The following is a 20,314-nucleotide window of genomic DNA, read 5'->3' as shown; positions in this document are numbered from 1 at the left end:
AACGTAGTACATTAAATACAGTTAGAAATTGATCACTATAAAATGTCCATTGATTTTTTTTTTTTAAATCACACAACTATGATTTCTAAACTAAAAGGTTAAAAGGTGTTCAAAAATCAACTATGACCAATCAACAACGAAAAATATTATGCAAATATAAGAGAGATCACCAATGATGCACTCAACAAGATTTGGTGTAGTGGTTGACAAAACTTTCAATTTGAAAGCTAGTCAAAAACAATATCAAACACTCTAAAGCGATCATCAGAGTTCTATCAGCTGACTTTGACAAAGGTGGATGTTTTAAGCGTCACAAACCAGCCAAGTATCCGACATGAAGAAAGTTGTTTATGAATGTTTTCTCCAAATCAAGAGCGTGTGAATATAACATAAGAATTAATCATAGAGAAGGAGGTTGAGACGCTAAAATTTTTGCTTACATAAGATTCTTAGAGCATAAACTTTCACAAGGCTGACTTAAGAAATTCAAGTTAAAGCATAGTATCAAATTATATCACCGTTTCAGAGAAAGTGTCGATAGAGAAGAAATTTGAGTCTATAAGGAAAAAATTGATCAATTTCCTACGAAGTTGAGGATGATTCAATAGTTTTGGAACTAGTTACTTAGAGAGAAGCATTGCAAGCAACAACAACTCTTCAAAACTTTTTATTGCAATACAATAAGAGAATGTTCAAACTCTTAAATGTAATGAGGAGATTTAAAGATGAATTCAAAATATATTTAAAGTTAAAAAAAAAGGTGGCTATAGATTCATTTTTTACTAGATAATTTTACAACTTAGAATAGTAATTATTAATTTATAGTTTTGTTGAAATCAATATATACTGAGATTTCAAAAAAATTATTATCTTATTATTTTATTGGTTGGGTCAAATATTTTACTGCTTTTAAATTGAGACTGAACAAATTATTAATTTTATAGAGTATTAATTTATAAAAAATTTATTGTAGTAATATCAAATACTTAAAAAGAAAATGTAAACATTATTTACCTACATAATGTTGAAAAAATAATAATAAAGTTGTTTACTAATTGAAGTAAAAAAATAAATAAAATAAAGTTTGAAAAAAAATTGAAATAATAAAAGTTAAAATAATATATATTATTTTTCTTAAAAATAAAATGGTTTTATATATTTGGATAGATGGAGTGACCTAGAAGAAAATTCTTACACAAATATGAAATTGTGTTGTCTCCTTAGTTAAAAATAAAAACTTGTAATTATTTTTTATACATTTTTCATCCTAACTTTATTTTTTAAAATTATATATATGATATTCTTTAATTTTGATTCGATTAAAAATAGAATAAAATAAATAAATAAATGGACAAATTTTGAAATTTGCAATCCCGCTACCGCTCATTCTGATTCATTTCTCTTTCTCTCACACACACTCACACACACAAGTCTTCTCTTTGGTTCTATAGCTTTGCAGTAGACATCTCTATCCAGATCAATCACGATCTTAGAGCCTTTATCGATCTATCAATCTCTCGTATTATCGATCGATAGGCGACTCCGCTTCAGTTCTCTAATCGATATGCCTCAAGATCTTAGCTATCGGTTCGTCGCCTTTCTCTTCCATTAGGTATGTCCACTCATTCTTCAACTTCTTCATCGTCTTTTGGGAGAATTGTAAGGGATTCATACATTCCTCGAGTTTTCAGATGTATAAATAACTTCAGCTCCAGTTCGCCACACAGAACACGCAGGTAGCACCACCAGCAGCAGCTAAGGGTTTCTATTTTACTTTCCCCAAACCCTACCTCTCCAGACTGCTTTCCCTCGACTCTCCCGTGAACGAATCCCGACGACGCCTGCTTCTGGTACCTTGGTTAGTACACCTTTATTTTCATCATTTTAGTTAATATGTTTGATTAATTGCTCTAGAGATACATGAGAAATGATGATACGAGAGAAGATTTGGTTACAGTTTCAATATATATAAAAAAGGAAAAATTAGAAATCTAATGGAAACCAAATTTTATGCCAAATATGCATGTTTGGGAGTTGTGTTGAAAATAAGCATTGCGTTCTCTTAATTTGTTGTGTAACTTATAGAAATTAGTTTAAGATTACCTTAGGTTTTAATTGAATGTTTGCAGATTGAGTCTTGACATTATCTTGAGTCTCATCTCAATACAATTCACTGATGTAACTTGTATTTGTATTAGAATTATGTATAAACTTTGAAATTACAGGAATGAGAGGACTATATTTTGAGAACGAATAGAAGATAAGAACTCTTATCAAGCTAAAAGCAATTGAGGATGAATGGAAGATGATAGAACCCTAAATGTTAGGGAGAATTTAATGGAAAATAGAGAAATTCTAACCAGAGTACTCAACTATTTCATTTCATTACTACACATAACAACTACTATTCTATTTATACTAATTTATATAATTGCCACTTATTCTAACTGGTAGGCTTACCAACCACATACTTCTGTCATACCGTTAGGCTTCCCAATCGTACACTTCCACCATAGGGCATTAGTTACTTTAGTTTCTATGTTTTTCTTTAGCGAGAAAAATAAAAATTTCGCTTAGGGTAGCCCAATGCTTCCTTCCTTCTGCAGTTAGGAAGATTTAGGTATAATTCCAGAGAATAATTTGTAATTTAGATTCCTATAGAAATTTTGATCCTTCATCAAACATTCTGTAATTGTTTCTTTGAACTGATTAGTACTTGGAAGCTCCAGTAGCTAAATTGATTGATTGAAATATTGTCTGAGATGATGATATCCGTTAAGTTTTGGAAATGACCATGCAATTTTGAAGAAGATACTTATGTTCTGTTGGAAGAAGCCTTTGAAACTGTTGTAAACTCTCTTTTATTCCTGAACTACTTATGTTTTGAAGAAGATATTTATGTTTTGATGAATGAACATGGCCTGGTTTGGTTTTGATGAGAATGGCATTACTTCATTTGGCTAGAAACTGTTGGACTAAAGATTACATGGGACTTATTCTGATCGAGTTAATGAAGCATTGTTCCGAGCAGTCTCTAAAAATAAAAATTATTTTCTTACTTTAGGAAGAAACTAGGCGGGGCCTCTCGATAAATCATCAAGCTGTTTTAATAGGATGCCTTAATAAGAAATTTCACTCTCATGATAATTGATAAGTTTGCAGGCCTAAATTTTATAAATTGGCCTTTTCAATGAAACTATTGTATAATGTTAGTCATCAGAACTGATCAATAATCTTGGTTCATCTATCATTTGCAGATAAACTGTAACTATTGTTTAATTTGTATTTCCTTTCTTGAACAATTTATTCATATTATAAATTATTATTATACATGGTGAATTTGCTTACTTACTGTTGAGTTTCTGTTTATGCATCTTCTTCCTTCAAGAGTTAGGACCTTCCTGACTGCTCTTGGTTTTCATGGCAGAAAAGCACTTCAAATCTCAAGACAATTCAGCAGCCATGGATGATGCCATATACCGGATTGTCTCAGAGTTCGAAGCTCATAATGCACAAACACCCATCTCAGAATCGGCTTTACTGGACCTCCAAACCCTACTTGACAATGCCCTCAATACTGATGACCATCTGGACGTTGAGCGCCTCTACGATGAACTCTCATCAAAGAACATCTCTGCAAGCTCTCTCGTACCACCATTCATGACATCTATGGATTCCGGACCAATTCATATTTCTCTTCTGGCTACAAATGTGTATCTCTCTTTAATTCTTTCGCAGAATGCCCCTGTCTTTACATTGTTCACGCCCATGGCGTTTCTATCTCTTCTTCGTTCAATTCGTCGGTTTTTTAAAAACCCAAATCTTGGAAACGCGCCTCCTGCTTCGAGCTCTAGCCAAACCCGGAATAAAAGGGGTGGTGGACGTCGTGGTCCTTCCCGCAATAGGTCGCAGAATGTTGAAGACGATAGCGAGAGGAATGAAGAGAGACGAATTGACATTAGAACAATGTTTACCTTACTAGAAAAGTTAGAACTCGTTCTACGTTTGGTCCATCTAGATCGGTTTCCCGACAGCATGAAGTCTTTGATCCAAACTATTGCAGAAATACCACTGACTGCAATGGAAGTCAGTGGAGCTTCAGGAAACTACAATAAATTGTGTCAGTTTTGTTCAAAGATCTTGATTGAGCTGTTGAAGCCGGAGCATGGGGATCAATCGGTTTCTTCAGCCGAGGTGTTGAAGTCAATGTCGAACTCGATTCTGTTAGTCAAATCACCAGCTCGAACATTTGCACTTGGATTTGTTGTGAATCAGATGATGAGCTTATCAAAAGATTCAAATGAAATCAGGAAGGCAGTTGTGAATGTTCCAAAGTATTTGGTTCAAAAAGTGCATGAGAAGGCGGATGCTCGATCATTAGCAGTTGAATCAATCGTGGAGATCGTCAAGTCTATGGAATTCGATGATCAAGTTGGATTTACAGATTATGTTGTCAGATTGACCCAAAGCAAAACCAGGTTCAGGCTCTTGGCAGTAGATCTTATTCCAGCTCTAACAATGTCGCTGACAGATCCACTGGGATTGAATTCTGAAACAACCGATGAGAAATCTTGGGGAATTAGATGTGTCGAGGCTCTAATTGAGCGGTGTGTGGATTCAGCCGCGACAATTCGAGCACGGGCATTGTCAAATTTGGGACAATTGGTTGGATTCTTAACAAAGGATGATAGAAGTAAGGCCTTGTTGAAGGTTGCAATGGGTTGTTGCAATGAAGATGAAAACAGGATGAATAGTCTTCTAAGAAGAATGTGTGCAGATGAGAAGGCAGCGGTTAGAAAAGCTGCACTTACATTAATATCCAAATTGACATCTTCTTTAGGCGGCTCCCTCGATGAAACTATGGTTAAAACTATGGGGATGGCTTGTTCAGATTCACTTGTTAGTATCCGCAAAGCAGCTGTTTCTGCTCTCTCAGAGGTGAAAAATAGTCCATCTATTTGAATTGTCATTTAGTTTTTGTTTGTTTGTTTGATTATGCATAAAGTGGAGCCACTAATTTTTCTTAAAAAGCATAGACTTCACAATTTTTTGCCAATATGGTGTCTCCTGTAAGAACCAAAGTAGGAAGCCAATTAAGATGGGATTTGAGCTCATGCTTTATTTGGAAACTTTATTTTATTCAGTTTTCTCATTTAGGTGAGATGAGATTCCGTTTGGAAATGAAATGTGAAGTGTATCTAAAAATTATTTTTTTGGTTTAATATTCCTTAAGGTATCAATCATCAAACAACATGAGATGTTTAATATGCACTTGTTAAGAACAATATCTTGTTATACATGATCACTTTTCAAAAACAAAATATTGTTATTCATGACCTGCTTTCCTTAAGAACATTAACTTATGCATTTCTATGTTTGCAGACGTTTAGAAGATTCTCAGATGGCTTTGTAACTAGAGAATGGTTACATTCTGTTCCAAGGCTAATAACTGATAATGAAACCAGCATTCAAGAAGAATGTGAGAATTTGTTCTTAGAACTTGTATTGGATAAAATATCCGAATCCCACTCTAATAAGCTACAAAACAAGAGAACCATTTCGTTTGATCCTAACATCGAGTGCAAAGATGTTTTGAATATCTTGAGAGAGGTATGTGATGGGGAAGTGATGCCATGGGTGAGAAAGATATGCACAAATTTAGGAAAGAAGAAACGGTTGAAATCCAAATTAGTTATTGCACTTCAAGATATTGTCAAGGCATCTGAATCAGCATGGTTGAGCCAATCCATGTCAATAAAGAAATGGACAGCACCTCCAGGTGCTTGGTTTCTTTTATCTGAAACATCACTTTTCTTGCCTAAAGCTGTCGAGTGGGAATTCCTTCGCCATCATTGGGAGCTCTTTGATAAGCATGGTTTGGGCGGTGAGACGAATAATGATCCATTTCCCGATCCAATGGCTAATAATGAAAATAACGGCGGGGTTGAATCGAATAGTGTCGCGTGGGCGGGTGATAGAGTGTTTCTTCTTCAAACAATATCTAACGTCTCAGTTGAACTACCACCCGAACCTGCAGCAGATTTAGCTCATAGTTTCCTTCGACGAATTGAAGAATTTAGTATGCATCCAACTGAGGTATATATAATTTCGCCCATTTGTAAACACTTTCTTGATCTGAATCCTGATCTAGATGGTAACCGTTACTTAAGTTTTGTTTCTAAATGTGATTTTATCTGAATCCACATCGAAATGAGATACCCACAGAAAAGTGTTTCCAATTACATTATTCACGGGTTCTTATCTAGATCTGGATTCAGACGCATAAAGTGTTTCTATATAGGCTTTTGGATTCAGGCATAAAGTGTTTCAATATAGGCTTTTCTCAATTTTAGATGGAAACCAATAAAAATTCCTAAATCTGTATGATTCAATAGCCTTTTTGGAGCATCATTTTTAACTGCGCCAAAAAATCAAAATAAAATAAAATCCATTTGTCAAATAAAATGTCATCAATTTGATTTTTCTTTAGCATGATTTAAAATTTGTCAAAAATCTTTCATCAACTTTTCACTTCAATCACACTTTTCATACAAAATGCAAATAAAATCACAATTTTTACTTTGACAATTTTCAAAAGTGATTGAGACCTTGTCTGAATCCATATCGAAATGAGAATATGTATTTCCAAAGGCATTTATTCACGGTTTCTAATCTAGATTCAAATGCAGGCTTTTAGGTTCCATTTTCTGAATTTTAGTATGATGATCTTGACAAGTTTGTTTTCTATCTGTGCAGATTAATGCACATGTGAAAGCATTGAGAACCGTGTGTAAGCAGAAAGCTTTAAGTGTTGAAGAAGCAGACAGTCTAGTTATGAAATGGGTTAGCCAGCTTCTTACTAAAGCTTCTCAGATCCTGGACAAGTTTTTATCAAACGAATCCGAAACGAACAAAGAGAACAACTTTTTCACGCCAACCAAAACTGGCGGTAAGAAAGGAAAGAGAGCCGAAGCAGCAGAGTCAAGATCGATAACAGCGATTTATACTATCGGTTCCTTGATTACTATCTGCCCGTCAGCTGATTTGAAATCCATTGTTCCATTACTGCATAAAGTTATCACTTCAGGAAATTCTAATTCTAAAATTGCCAAACTTCCTGGCATCAATCTTTCAATTAAGAATACTGCCCCTTCCCTTTACATTCAAGCATGGCTAACAATGGGGAAGATCTGTTTGGCTGATGGGAAACTTGCTAAAAGCTACATTCCTTTGTTTATGCAGGTCAGTCAATCTTCGACTTTGTAACTTTTTTTTTCTTTTGATTTTCTAAAATTCCTCGGACTTGTCTTATATGAGTTTTGTTGCAGGAGCTTGAGAAGAGCGATCTTGCAGCACTACGAAACAATATTGTCGTAATGATGGCAGATTTTTGCGTTCGTTACACTGCTTTGGTCGACTGGTAAAACCATCATCTTTTGTTTGTTTTTGTTTTTGTGATGATACTTATTCGTGGGTTATAATTTTCAATAGTTACATGTCGAAGATCACAAAGTGTCTTCGCGATCCATGTGAACTTGTGCGAAGGCAGACATTTGTACTACTCTCTAGATTGTTGCAGGTAAAATAGAAAAGATTTGTTTATTAAATTTCAGATTATGAATTAATAATTGATCTTCATTTAGAGGGACTATGTGAAGTGGAGAGGAGTGCTCTTTCTCGGGTTTTTGTTATCTTTAGTCGACGAATCAGAAAAAATCAGACAACTTGCTGATTATCTTTTCAACAATATCTTGAAAGGTGGGAATTTCTTTCTCTTAAAACTCTGGCTTTCCTACCATGGTTTTAACAATCTGTTAAACATTTGCAGCCAAGGCGCCACTTTTAGCGTATAATGGTTTCGTGGAAGCAATCTATGTACTAAATGATTGCAATGCTCATACCGGGCAAGCTAATTCCAAGACTTCAAATGCTGAGACTCGAATTTTCGCCATTAAGTAAGCAAAACCGCAATCAAAATTATGGAAAGATTTCTGCTTTAATGCGTTTTTTTTTTTTTCATTTGACAGGGGTAACTATGAGAACCCGAGATCTAAGCGAATGCACATATATGTTTCTTTGCTGAAACAAATGGCTCCAGAACATCTTTTAGCTACTTTTGCTAAAGTTTGTGCTGAAGTATTAGTTTCTGCATCTGATGGAAAGCTGAATATCGAAGATTCTACAGGTCAATCGGTTCTTCAGGTCAGTTCCTTTTGCGTTTGTTTTCGATTCGGGTCATGTTATTTCAAACATGAACAACCAAACACAACTTTAGAAACTAACATTCATTTGAATACAAGCTATACATCATAAGATGATTGAAATAACGAAGGAAGGAGATTTCAAACAATTCAATCAAAATCTCCATGATCATGGAGTTATTTTCAAATTCTTGGCTAATAACATGTAACGCTCCAAATCCAAACACGGGTAACGATAAAATAGACTACAAATACTCCCGAGCACAAAGCCTAAGCTCAAAAGGTACCCTTACGAGTATTTATAGTCTGTTAGACTCACATTTACAAAGGGTACATATTTACTCTGATTCCCGACGTGAGACATTACAATCTCCCCCAACATAGTCACGCGATGTCCTTGTCGCGATCCCATTCTTAGTCCTAACTCCTCATTAGGACTCTAAATTCTGTTTTTATGATGATGCAGGATTGTTTCCAAATTCTTGCTTGTAAGGAGATAAAAATCATACCAAGCCGTGGATCGGCGGCGTTAGATTCAGGAGATATTGAAGAAGAAGTTGGCGGCGATAACGGAGCAGTTGCGGCGGCGGCAGCGAGAGGAAAGGCGATAACTCAGGCAGTGAAGAAAGGTCTGATTCAGAACGCAATACCGATCTTTATCGAATTGAAGAAGTTATTGGAGAGTAAAAACAGTCCCTTAATCGGATCGCTAATGGAATGTCTCCGGATAATTCTAAAAGATTACAAGAACGAAATCGACGAGATATTGATTGCCGATAAGCAACTTCAGAAAGAACTTATCTACGATATGCAGAAATACGAAACAACGAAAGTCAAATCAACAAGAGATGGCTGCGGCGGCGGTGGCGGTAATCAGTCTCCTACAGGGGAACCGGATTCGGCGGCTGCGGTGGCTGAGTCGGTTTTGAAGGAGGTGAACGGAGGAAAAGCGACGCCGCCGTTGAGTTCGATGAAGATGCCGAAATTGAAGACGGCAATGAGGGAGGGAGAGGCGGCGGCGGAGGCGGCGGCGGAGGCGGCGGCGGAGGCGGCGGGGGATTCTGGTGGAGGAAGGAAGTCTATGGTGTTGGAATCATTGAGGAAAAGACATTGTTTTGATTCTGATGATGAAGACAACTGAAAAAAATATTAAATGAATAAATCATCTGTTGTGATGTTTGTATTATTATGTGTGTTTTAATTTTAGATCATATAATGTTTATCTATAATTAATCAAATAATCAAAAGATTTACTTTAACGAGACCGTTTGATGCCATACAAATATAAATAAAATAAATTGAATAAAAATAATATTAATAATATATATTTAATATTTACAATTCTTAATAAATGACGAATAATATATTAAAATAAAACATTCTCATTTTATATTTTATTTATTTCGGTAAAATAATTTATTTATTATATATTTTTTTTGAATTAATCTTTAATCTCGTAATTTTACACTTTCACTCTTACATTTTCACTCGGGTAATTAAATATTTGATTCATATTTTTTAACATTTAGTTTAACTTGATCAATTAATTTATATTTTTTTTTAACAATTTTCAATTGATAGACCCGCCTATTATTCCTCGCAAACCACATCCTAATAACATTTGATTAAAATGATATATTTGTTTAATTAGATTGCAAGTTTAAAAACATACATATAATATTTTTTATTTTATTTTTAACAGTTTTAATTTTTATGAGCGGGTTAACTCACAATGCAACTCAAATATCCATTTACTTTCACATATATTTTCAAATTAACCACAGCTCTTTACTCGATAATCTAGACATTTTGAAATTAAGCATCATTATATATATATATATATATATTAGTTAGTTAAAAAAATTAAGCTTATATTGTTAAAATGTCACGTGTTTATCAAATTTTGTATTAAATTTAAAATATAAAATCTTATTATCCTAGTTGATTAAAAGATTGTATTTATTTTGTTATGTGGCAAGTTTGGAACATACCTATAATATTTTTAATTTTATAATTAACCGTTTTAAGTTTATTGGCGGATCACAAAATCCCACCCAAGTATCCATTATTTTCACATATATATCCAAATTAATCACAATTCTCTACTCGATAATCCGGACACTTTGAAATTAAGCATCATTTTATATATATATATATATAGATTCTAACCTAACCTAGCGACCAGGTCCTCAGAAAAGAGGTCTTGGGTTCGAGCAACAAATGAGTCAAGCTGCTCGTGAGTCGCTCGGTCAAAGTTTGATTTTGACCGAGTTTGAGTTGGCTCGTTTAATATTCGAGTCGAGCTCATATAATATTTGCTCGATAATTTATCGAGCTTTTTCGAGCCCGATAATAAATAATATATTTATTTTAATAATAAAATTTAAAATAAATATTTTTTCTTCACAAATTTTTGAAAATTTAATTTTAGTACAAGTTTTACGAATCGAGCCGAACTTGTAGGTAAATAGTTGAGTCGAGCCGAGCTCAAATTTGTAAACCTTTTCTAGTTCGAATTAATAAATAGTTAATCGAATCGAGTTCGAGCTGACTTGAGCTCGGTTTGACTAATTTGCAGCCCTAGTTCGGATCTGTCTGACGAAAAGTTTCGTTTGTTTGGCTAAATTTGTTAAGTAGATTTGCGAGTTATTTGACTAGTCGCATTCTAAAATAAAAGCGGAACCTAACATTCTAAAAAAATGTTATAATTAATAAAAAAAATATATAATTATTTAATTTAAGAAATAATAAATAAATGTTATATTTACAAAATCAATTAAATATGCTGATTTATTTAAATGACTAATAATACATTTTTCTTAATTTGTAAAAATAGATTTATTTTATTTTTATAAATTGTTACATCAAATCAATTTATAAAACTTCTAAATTATAAAATTTTACTTTAATCATAGTAGTTAGTATGCCAGAATATTTAATTAACTCTATATAATAAAGATAAAATAACATAGTAATGATTCTTAACAATATTGAGAGATTCCTCCCTTATATTTGTTGAATTATCACATTAAAAAAATAAATAAAATTACTATTGCTGGTTTTTTAAAACATGTTCATAATGATGTCTCTTGTTTAATAACTTTTGTTTAATCTATTGTAACAGCAATATAACTAGCAATTCCAAAATCTTAAATTTTTAATAAGTAAATTTTACCAATGATTGAATACTTTCCTTTGCACACTTTAGTACAATATTAGACTATAATAAAGTAACAACAAATATTTTTAAAATTGTAAAAAAAGGAAAATATCTTAAATAGAAAATTACAAGTTCAGTAAATTCGAGTTCTCCATAACCAACATTGTATTCTTCACCTCATTCAGAGTCATATGCTATGAGACATTACACATAATTTTGAATTTAATATCAGATGTATAGCAACAATTGAAAAATAAAAAACTATTAACCATCCTCTCAAATATATTTCAATCCAGTAAAACCTCTATAAAATAATTCTCGATAAATTAATAACTCGATAAAATTAATAATTTGACCATTCCCAATTTGGGATTATTACTAAAATAATAAGATAATAACTTTTTTGAAATCCAAATGTATATATATTAGTTTCAACGAAACTATAAATTAATAATTACTATAAAATTTCAAATTCTAAGATATTTATTAAAAAATTAATCTATACTCACTTTTTTTTTTTTGGTTAAACTTCATATCTATATTTAATTCATCTTTAAATCTCCTCATTGCATTGCACTCAAGAGTTGAGACATTGTCTTCTTGTATTGCAATAAAAGGTTGTGAAAATTTGTTGTCGTTTGCCATGCTTCTTTCCGAGTGACCGGTTTCAAAGCTATTGAATCATCCTCAACTTCGTCATCGATTAAATTTTGAATGGTATCTGCCACAATTTCTTCAATGCTTTGAATGTCGTAACATTCATTATTTTCACCAATATAATCTAGCAAGTGATTCATATTCATTTTGTATCAATAATGCATATCTGTAAACAAGTTCTCAAGCCCACAAATTACTCCTCTAGAATTTACATCATTTAAATCACTTAAGCCGATTGGATTCGCCGAACAAATTTTGCAGTGTCGAAAGCAATTTGCTTTGGCCTCTTGTTGAGAGGGCCATATTGATAACATATAAAATATTAATTTTTTCGAATAAAACTGTCCAACTCATATCTTTTCAAATTCTTACTGTAAAAACTTTTACACGATAGTACATTTTTAAAAGCTCTAATTATCACAGCATCACATGATTGAATTTTTTAAGTCATTTTTAACGGTAAAAAAAACAACTCAATGTTTTGCAACCCTTGTATATTATTTGAATGGCTGGACAATTATCCACTACCAAGAGAATTTTTTTACCGTGCATTTGTTTATCCTACTTCGAAAAGCAACCCAATCATCCATGCTTTTTACTGGCATGATATTCACAATTTAGGCTATTCATGTTGATATTCTTCAAACAACGAGACTTTACATACTTAACAATAATTCATAGAGGAATTTTTTTCTGAGTCATCCTCATTGCAACAAATAACAATTGTAAGTCTTTCTTTGTCATGTTTCCTATCTTCAAGTTGTTTTGTTGTAAGGGAATGGTCAACTTGTAAACCGTAAAATAAACCAATTTCATTCATATTGAAAATATATTTCATAGGAAATTGATCACTTTTTTCCCTTATAGACTCCAATTTTTTATCCATGTCATGTGTGTCGACTGAGGCATTTTCTCTTAAAAGACGATATGATTTGATACGATGCCTTAAAATCTTAACCATATTGGTACCATGTACCAACTTTTTGATATCATAAAGTAACTTTTTATTTATTCAAAAATAATGAACTTCACAACTTCAATTAATTTGTGAATGCACATTATGTGCCTTTAAACTTGTTTTTATAATTTATTTTTCATCTCTAATATACATTGTAACTAGTACATTATACTTGAAAATTTATATTTCTTATATCCTTTATATCTTTCATGAAATATTAATACTTTTAAAAAGTTTTTTCATATATCCAAACTAAATAAAGTTATGCAATTAGACCAAGATGTTGTTAGATTATGAATGTTATTATTTTAAATAATAATCAATTCAACAAGAAAATAAAATAATATTTCCTTGATACATAATCCCACTTTGACTCAACTGGAGAAAACCTTTTGCCATTTTAGAATACATTATATCAATACAAATTTCTATGTTCATCCCAATAATAGGGTGAATGCATTTGGATTGTTTTAACTAGACCATATATTCATTGAAATATCAATCTACATATTATCAAGATTCTATATCCAACCAATTCTCACCCTAAATGTCACACCAAAATGAGAATGAATAGTTACAAATAATATATCAAGACTTTTCTTTACTTTGTTCCAAACAACACGAAAAATGAAGACTTGGTTAAATAAATAGTCCAAATGTTGTCAACTTCAATATTAATGTTGGACAGACAGATATGGACCTTAACTAAATGCAATATTAATTCTACATGTTAATAATGAATTAATAATAATTTGTATATGAATTTCAATGACTTTTTTTTATACACAAATGGATTAATTAAGATCATGCCAAAGAAGGAATAGTGAATGGACATCCAAGTCAGCTAAGTGAATATTCATGCTAGGTTAGTCCGAAAGATGATTATCGGTTCACCCTACTTTTTCAGGGTAAAGAAAATTACTTTAACTGTCAAATGGAGTAAAAGAAAATAGCAATTGTCGACAGTATATGCTTACAGTTGTAAACAATTCAGTTGAGTCTTTTTTTTTCCACCATTGGTATCGATTTCTCAAAATCTTCGGTTTAGGGTGGGGTTAGATGTGAGCAGTTCAAAATTTGACCGAGTCAGATGTGTCACAATCTTTTAGTATGAAATTTAAAGGCTTGATTCACTTAATGTAGACCTTGTTTGATTAGATAGGACTAGGTATATAAAAATGGTGTAGCCAAACCAAGCCAACAACAACAACCATCATACCCAAAAGTTAACGATGATGAAGAAGCCATCTGGTGCATTAACTTTCTGTCTACTCATAATCTTCTTCTTCTTATCTCCAAAGATGATGATGATGGGCATGGCCCAGAACAATGTGAGTGTAGGTGTTGTTCTTGACATGGAAGAAGAAGTTGCCCAGATTGGTCTGAGCTGTATTTCCATGGCTCTTTCTGATTTCTACACTTCTAATCCCAACTATGCCACCAGGCTTATTCTCCACACCAAAGACTCCAAGGGTACTGTTCTTGGTGCTGCAGCTGCTGGTACAATTTTGGATTATTTTCTTTTAAGTTGTCAAGGTGAAGAAATCTAACCAAATTTCAAAAATGCATGTAGCTTTGGAACTGCTGAAGAATGTGGAAGTGAAAGCTATAATAGGACCATTTACATCCATGCAAGCCGAGTTTGTTTCTAACCTCGGGGACAAAGCTAGAGTACCCGTCATCTCATTTTCCGCTACAAGCCCGTCCCTAACATCCCTCAGAAGCCCATACTTCGTTCGTGCAGCCCTAAACGACTCATCTCAAGTAGAGGCTATATCCGCATTAGTAAAAGCCTTCGCTTGGAGACAAGTCGTCCCAATCTACGTAGACAATGAATTCGGCGCCTCCTTGATACCTTTTCTAGCCGACGCACTCGAGAAAGTCAACACCCGAATCCCCTATAGAAGTTCCATTCATCCAAATGCTACAAATGACCAAATTGTCCAAGAGCTTTACAAGTTAATGACGATGCAAACCCGGGTTTTCATCTTGCACATGGGCCCGTCGTTGGCCTCGAAGTTCTTTGATAAAGTTAAAGAGGTTGGGATGATGAGTGCAGGATACGTTTGGATAGTGACAAGTTCAGTTGCAAATCAACTTACTTCACTCGGTTCGATGGAGGGGGTTCTAGGAGTAAGGCCTCATCTTCAATCAGATTTCGATCGGATCAAGAACTTTACTGACCGTTGGATAAAAAACCGTCAAAAGCATAATCCCGATGTGATACATCCACACCTCAACATTTACGGACTTTGGGCATACGATGCCGCCACTGCACTAGCCATGGCAGTCGAGGAAGCGGGGGTTGTGAATGGAAGGTTCTGGACTATTTCACGGAACGCGGAGGATCTTGAAGCTTTTGGAGAATCTCGAGTTGGCCCGGGATTAATCAAATCAATCTTGAAAACTAAATTTAAAGGGCTCGGTGGGTATTTCAGGATCGTCGATAATCAGTTGGAATCGTCTGCTTTCGAGATCATCAATGGTGAGAAGATTATAGGGTTTTGGACTCGGAAAGATGGAATCATCAGGAAGCTGAACAAATCCACGAAGCCGAGCTCAATCCCTAAGGAGAATCTTGGCTCCATCATATGGCCTGGAGATAACATCCAGGCTCCAAAGGGTTGGGCGGTCACTACAAACGGAAAGAAGCTGATAATAGGGGTTCCGGTGAAGGAAGGTTTTAAAGAATTTGAAGGATACAGCAAGGAAGTCTTCGAAGCAGTCGTAGCAAAACTAAAGTACGATATCCCACGCGAATACGTTCCTTTTGGTTCAGATGGAAAGATGAATGGCTCTTACGACGACTTAGTGCAACAAGTGTATTTTGGGGTATGTTTTCTTCTTCTACAAACAATATAAATAAATATGATGGTTTCTTATGTAGCTAATTGTTTATCTAAGGGTCTCTAAAGACGGTTTGTTTACAGTAGATAGTGTCAACAATGACTCTTTAACGATGGCAGAAAAGTTTTTTTTACCATTAACAACTGTAGTTAATTCAACAACGATTCTTTAACGACGGTAGAAAATGTTTTTTAACCGTGGCTAATGAAACCGACCCTTTAACGATTTAGTTAACGACACTAAAATAACTATTGTTGTTGGTAATGATGATCAACGACGATAATAGATCCTTTAACGATTTCATATCTGTACAGCCCTTCTTTTGGTGGTGTTGCTTAATTGATATTTAGAACTATTTGATGAACAGAAATTTGATGCTGTTGTGGGAGATGTAACGATCAGAGGTAACAGATCGAACTACGTGGATTTTACGCTTCCTTACACCGAAAGCGGGGTAATCATGATTGTCCCTATTAATGATAAAACGAGGAAAAATACATGGATGTTTTTGAGACCACTTACTTGGGAGCTTTGGGTGACAAGTTTCTGCTTGTTTGCCTTCATTGGGTTTATTGTTTGGATTCTCGAACATCGAGTAAACGAAGAATTCAGAGGACCACCTTCTCATCAAGCTGGAACAATCTTTTGGTTCTCATTCTCAACCATGGTTTTTGCGCACAGTAATCTCTCCTTTACCTTCTCCTGCATAAGATTGAAAATATTAAAAATCACAAAATGCACATAATTTTCTCCTTTTATTCAGGGGAGAAGATAGTAAGTAATTTGGGAAGGTTCGTAGTGATCATATGGTGCTTCGTGTTCCTTATACTGGTTCAGAGCTTCACTGCTAGCTTAACTTCAATGTTAACAGTGCAAAAACTACAACCAAAGAATGATGATATCAATCAACTTATAAAGAACGGAGAGAATTTTGGGTATCAAAAAGGTTCTTTTGTTTTTGATCTCTTAAAGAAAAAGAAAATTGATAAATCCAAACTTAAACCATTTGGGACAGAAGAAGAATTATATGAGCTCTTTAAGAAGGGAAGCAGAAATGGTGGTATTTCAGCTGCTTTAGAGGAAGTCGCATATATAAAACTTTTCTTAGCAAGACACTGCTCCATGTTTACCAGTGTTGGACCCACATACAAGGCTGATGGCTTTGGCTTTGTGAGTTCTTCTCCACTCTTTAGTTTTAGTTTACTATCGAGTTATAAGATATTATTATAGTTTAACCTCATAATATAATATCTGATAGTTAAGTTTAAGTTTTAACGGTAGTAATCCCTTTGTCCCCTGGTTTGAATGCTCCGATCATTGTTTTCAACTCTATACACTGTCTCACTTCGTCTCTAGCAGATTTTTATTTACTTTGTTTTACCTCATTCATTTCAATGAGAACAATTGAAAAGCAACTTAATGAGAAACAAACTAATTAGATTATTGAAGCCCCTCGTCTAATAGCTACACCAGCCATTGGTTGAGGAAGCAGAAGACCCTAAAGCTCTGATAACATGTTGAAAACTAAAGAGAATTTATTCTTGAGATTGTTTATTTATAGGATACATCTAAGATAAGGTAATAATGGGCCCATTTGAAAACACCATTTTAGTCTGAACTTAGATTGGAAAACTTCACTAAATTTTGCAAAACGTTATCTCATCTAAATCTACATCCGGATAAGATACTTGACAAGAAAGAAAATGTTTCCAAAGAAATATATCTATAATTTCTCATCTAAACTCAGACCTAGTCACAAAAAGTGTTTCTACATGGTCACAACATGTTACTATTATGTCTTAACAGCTTTGGTAATAAAACGTGCAGGTTTTTCCAATAAATTCACCGTTAGTGAACGATATTTCAAAAGGCATTCTAAGTGTGGCAGAAGAAGATGAAATGATGGAAATAGAAAACAAATGGTTCAACAAAGGAAATGGAGATTGTAAAGATTCAAGTACCTCACTGTCTTCCAACAGTCTAGGACTGGACAGTTTCAGGGGATTGTTTTTAATAGCTTTAACAGCCTCGTTTCTAGCTCTGCTAGTCTATATTATTATCTTCATATATGAGCAAAGGCACTTCTTCAGCAGCAGCTATGAAGGATCTCTTTGGAACAAGATTGTACTGCTTATAAGACATTTCGACAAGAAAGACTATCATTCTTACACAGTTAGAAAAAGTGAATTCGGAGATGGAAAAAGAGAGATACGCACACCTGAGACTGAATTCAACCTCCATTTTCATGGTGCTTCGGCTTCTACTTGTCCCCCAAGCGCAACAAGCTCACCGAAACATACATATTATGATAACGAAAGCGACTTTTCTTTCGAACAAGGTTCTCCTTCTCCGAATCACACAGGTAAATGAAGATCTTTAATCTTCTAAACATAATATTCTGTAATAAAACATTGACAAACTCATGCTATTAGTTCAATTCATGTAATATTGAGTTTATACCAAACCCTAGGGACTTTGCATCTATCAATCAATAAAGGAAGTGACTTTTCTTTTGAACAAGGTTCTCATTCTCTGAATCACACAGGTAAATGAAGATCTTTAATCTTCTAAACATAATATTCTGTAATAAAACATTGACAAACTCATGTTATCAGTTCAATTCATGTAATATTGAATTTATGTTTCTACCAAACCCTAGGGAGTTTGCATCTATCAATCAATAACGATGAAACAGGCATTAATGAAAACATATTGTTAAGAACTATAACTATCTATCTTCATCAACTGATCGTTCTATATATATATATTTCGATGAAAACCAGTAATGAGATCGGAAAGGCTGAAAAATGTATAGAATTAATGAGAATTCCGGCGGTGAATCTAGTCGGAAACTAGTCAAGGAAGGAATCACAAGTTGACATTGTTAGTGTTGTAATGAATGAAGAATTGTAGCAATTTCCATGACGAACCTGTGTTATGATTATGGAGATATGAACCCTAGAAACTAAAACGAAGATATCATTCGACTATCTCAGTGTGGATTCGACTTCTATTGTACATAAACATTTCTTAATTAAATCTATTTATTTTAGTTTTCATTTAAATTCTATTAACAAAATAAACACTATTATTTATTGTTTAGTTTTTTAAGTTTTAACTTCATACTCATATTAATGATATATATCACGATTTAAATTGGTACTCGCACAAAAATGGACCTCGTCGACTCAAGGTCCTCTTTGTATAACAACGATGTCCTTTTTTATAACAACGAGATTTATTCGTTGTGCGAGTCGCGATTTGTAGAGTCTTGATATGTATAATTTCTCATTAAATATATATATATAGGTTAATAATTTTTATTTATTTAGTTTTAAGCTAATTGTTATTTGAAAATTCGAATTTGGGGCGTTTTATTGAATAAGGTTCGAATTTTGAGTCGAGCTATTTCAGATTTTTTCTCAAATTGACGTTTAAGTCTGCTCGATTCATGAATTTCAGTTTCGTTACTTTAATTTATCAGTTCAATGTTGTTAGGGTTTGATTTAAGGTTAACCCAAATTTAGGGTTTAATTTGGCATCTTACGATAAAACAAATAATATCATCCTGACTTAAGATTTATAGCCTATTCCACTTATTTGAATAACATACCTATTCAAAAAACAAGTGTATTCCGATTTTAGTAATTTGGCTAAAACATTAAAATGGATGTTTTTTATATTAAGTTATTCAAATAAGGGGAAAGAGACTACGAACTCTAAACGAGGATGGGATTTAAATTAACCCCTATATCAAATCATAACACATTGAACTGATAAATTATTTAATGAAATCAAAATATATATGAATTGAGTCGTCGTCGATTGGGAAAGCAGTGGTCGAGCTAGGTTGATAGGAGTCCAAGGTCGCGGACAAGAATTCGCCGCTGATTGAAAGAGATAGAAGGTAGTACTAAATGTTTAATAATTTGAGCCATAAATAGCTCAGGTCAAAGTTCGAATCTTATATAATAAGAGGCTTAAAATTCGAGTTTTAAATAATAATTGAATTTTCACTTTTTCATAAATAACTAAAGATTCGATTCTATTTTGAAACATTTTGAGTTGAAACGGGTTATTTATATGGAGTGTTATTAAGGGTTGGAAAAATTACCGACGTTATAAGTATATCAAAAATATTGTACCGAAATATATCGAAAATATCGATTTTTAAGGTATACCAAAAAAAGGTAAGGTATAGTACCGATACCGAAATTATTGGTACGGTAAAAGTATAAGATTTTTAAAATTTTGGTATATCAAGATATACCTAAATACCGAAATAGTATTTATAAATTAAAATATATATAATACTTATAAGAAAATAATTAAATAGATTTGATATTAATTTAATTATAAAAATAATTTTTTTTTAATAATATCAAAATATAATTATACTCAAATATTATTTAATTTGGTAAGATAATTTTTTTAAAATTAATATGTTTTTTAGGTATCAAATGTATAATACCGATACCGTACCGAAATTAA

The 20,314-nt window shown here is 33.2% G+C and overlaps 2 protein-coding genes and 1 long non-coding RNA gene across 7 annotated transcripts; 2 read left to right on the top strand and 1 right to left on the bottom strand.

Annotated features, from left to right (window-relative positions):
• The first annotated feature begins 1,386 nt into the window (after positions 1–1,386).
• LOC124929520 (condensin-2 complex subunit D3) lies at positions 1,387–9,415 on the top strand. Of its 5 annotated transcripts, none has more exons than XM_047469904.1 (11): positions 1,387–1,612; positions 1,728–1,858; positions 3,428–4,938; positions 5,383–6,096; positions 6,757–7,242; positions 7,329–7,420; positions 7,492–7,579; positions 7,644–7,758; positions 7,829–7,955; positions 8,028–8,202; positions 8,668–9,415. In XM_047469904.1, the coding sequence occupies exons 3-11, from the start codon at positions 3,463–3,465 to the stop codon at positions 9,340–9,342; spliced, it is 3,948 nt and encodes a 1,315-aa protein (XP_047325860.1). In that variant the 5' UTR covers positions 1,387–1,612; positions 1,728–1,858; positions 3,428–3,462; the 3' UTR covers positions 9,343–9,415. The 5 variants fall into 5 exon arrangements, with proteins under 5 accessions (XP_047325860.1, XP_047325862.1, XP_047325861.1 ...); XM_047469906.1 differs by having other exon boundaries at positions 1,716–1,858; XM_047469905.1 differs by having other exon boundaries at positions 1,710–1,858.
• A 4,793-nt stretch (positions 9,416–14,208) lies between these two features.
• Positions 14,209–18,193, top strand: LOC124932234 (glutamate receptor 2.8-like). Its single transcript, XM_047472852.1, has 5 exons — positions 14,209–14,476; positions 14,550–15,808; positions 16,191–16,503; positions 16,587–16,993; positions 17,651–18,193. The coding sequence occupies exons 1-5, from the start codon at positions 14,209–14,211 to the stop codon at positions 18,191–18,193; spliced, it is 2,790 nt and encodes a 929-aa protein (XP_047328808.1).
• LOC124932235 lies at positions 16,091–18,820 on the bottom strand. The gene is made up of 3 exons (XR_007098735.1): positions 18,754–18,820; positions 17,785–18,167; positions 16,091–16,702 (listed from the first exon to the last, which is right to left on the bottom strand). It is a non-coding gene; the product is annotated as an uncharacterized LOC124932235 (long non-coding RNA).
• Positions 18,821–20,314: the final 1,494 nt, after the last annotated feature.

The sequence above is a fragment of the Impatiens glandulifera genome, chromosome 3, assembly GCF_907164915.1.
Source record: "Impatiens glandulifera chromosome 3, dImpGla2.1, whole genome shotgun sequence".
Lineage (NCBI taxonomy): Eukaryota > Viridiplantae > Streptophyta > Magnoliopsida > Ericales > Balsaminaceae > Impatiens > Impatiens glandulifera.
The sequence above is the reverse complement of the archived record's forward strand: the minus strand, read 5'-3'. Positions and strand labels throughout refer to the sequence as shown.

Excerpts from the sequence above, each read along its gene's own strand:
- LOC124929520 (XM_047469901.1), top strand. The coding sequence starts at position 3,421 with ATGGCAGAAAAGCACTTCAAATCTCAAGACAATTCAGCAGCCATGGAT. Across the intron at positions 7,421-7,491 it reads TACACTGCTTTGGTCGACTG|TTACATGTCGAAGATCACAA; the intron begins GTAAAACCATCA and ends AATTTTCAATAG. Across the intron at positions 7,956-8,027 it reads ACTCGAATTTTCGCCATTAA|GGGTAACTATGAGAACCCGA; the intron begins GTAAGCAAAACC and ends TTCATTTGACAG.
- LOC124932234 (XM_047472852.1), top strand. The coding sequence starts at position 14,209 with ATGATGAAGAAGCCATCTGGTGCATTAACTTTCTGTCTACTCATAATC. Across the intron at positions 14,477-14,549 it reads TCTTGGTGCTGCAGCTGCTG|CTTTGGAACTGCTGAAGAAT; the intron begins GTACAATTTTGG and ends AAATGCATGTAG. Across the intron at positions 15,809-16,190 it reads TGCAACAAGTGTATTTTGGG|AAATTTGATGCTGTTGTGGG; the intron begins GTATGTTTTCTT and ends TTTGATGAACAG.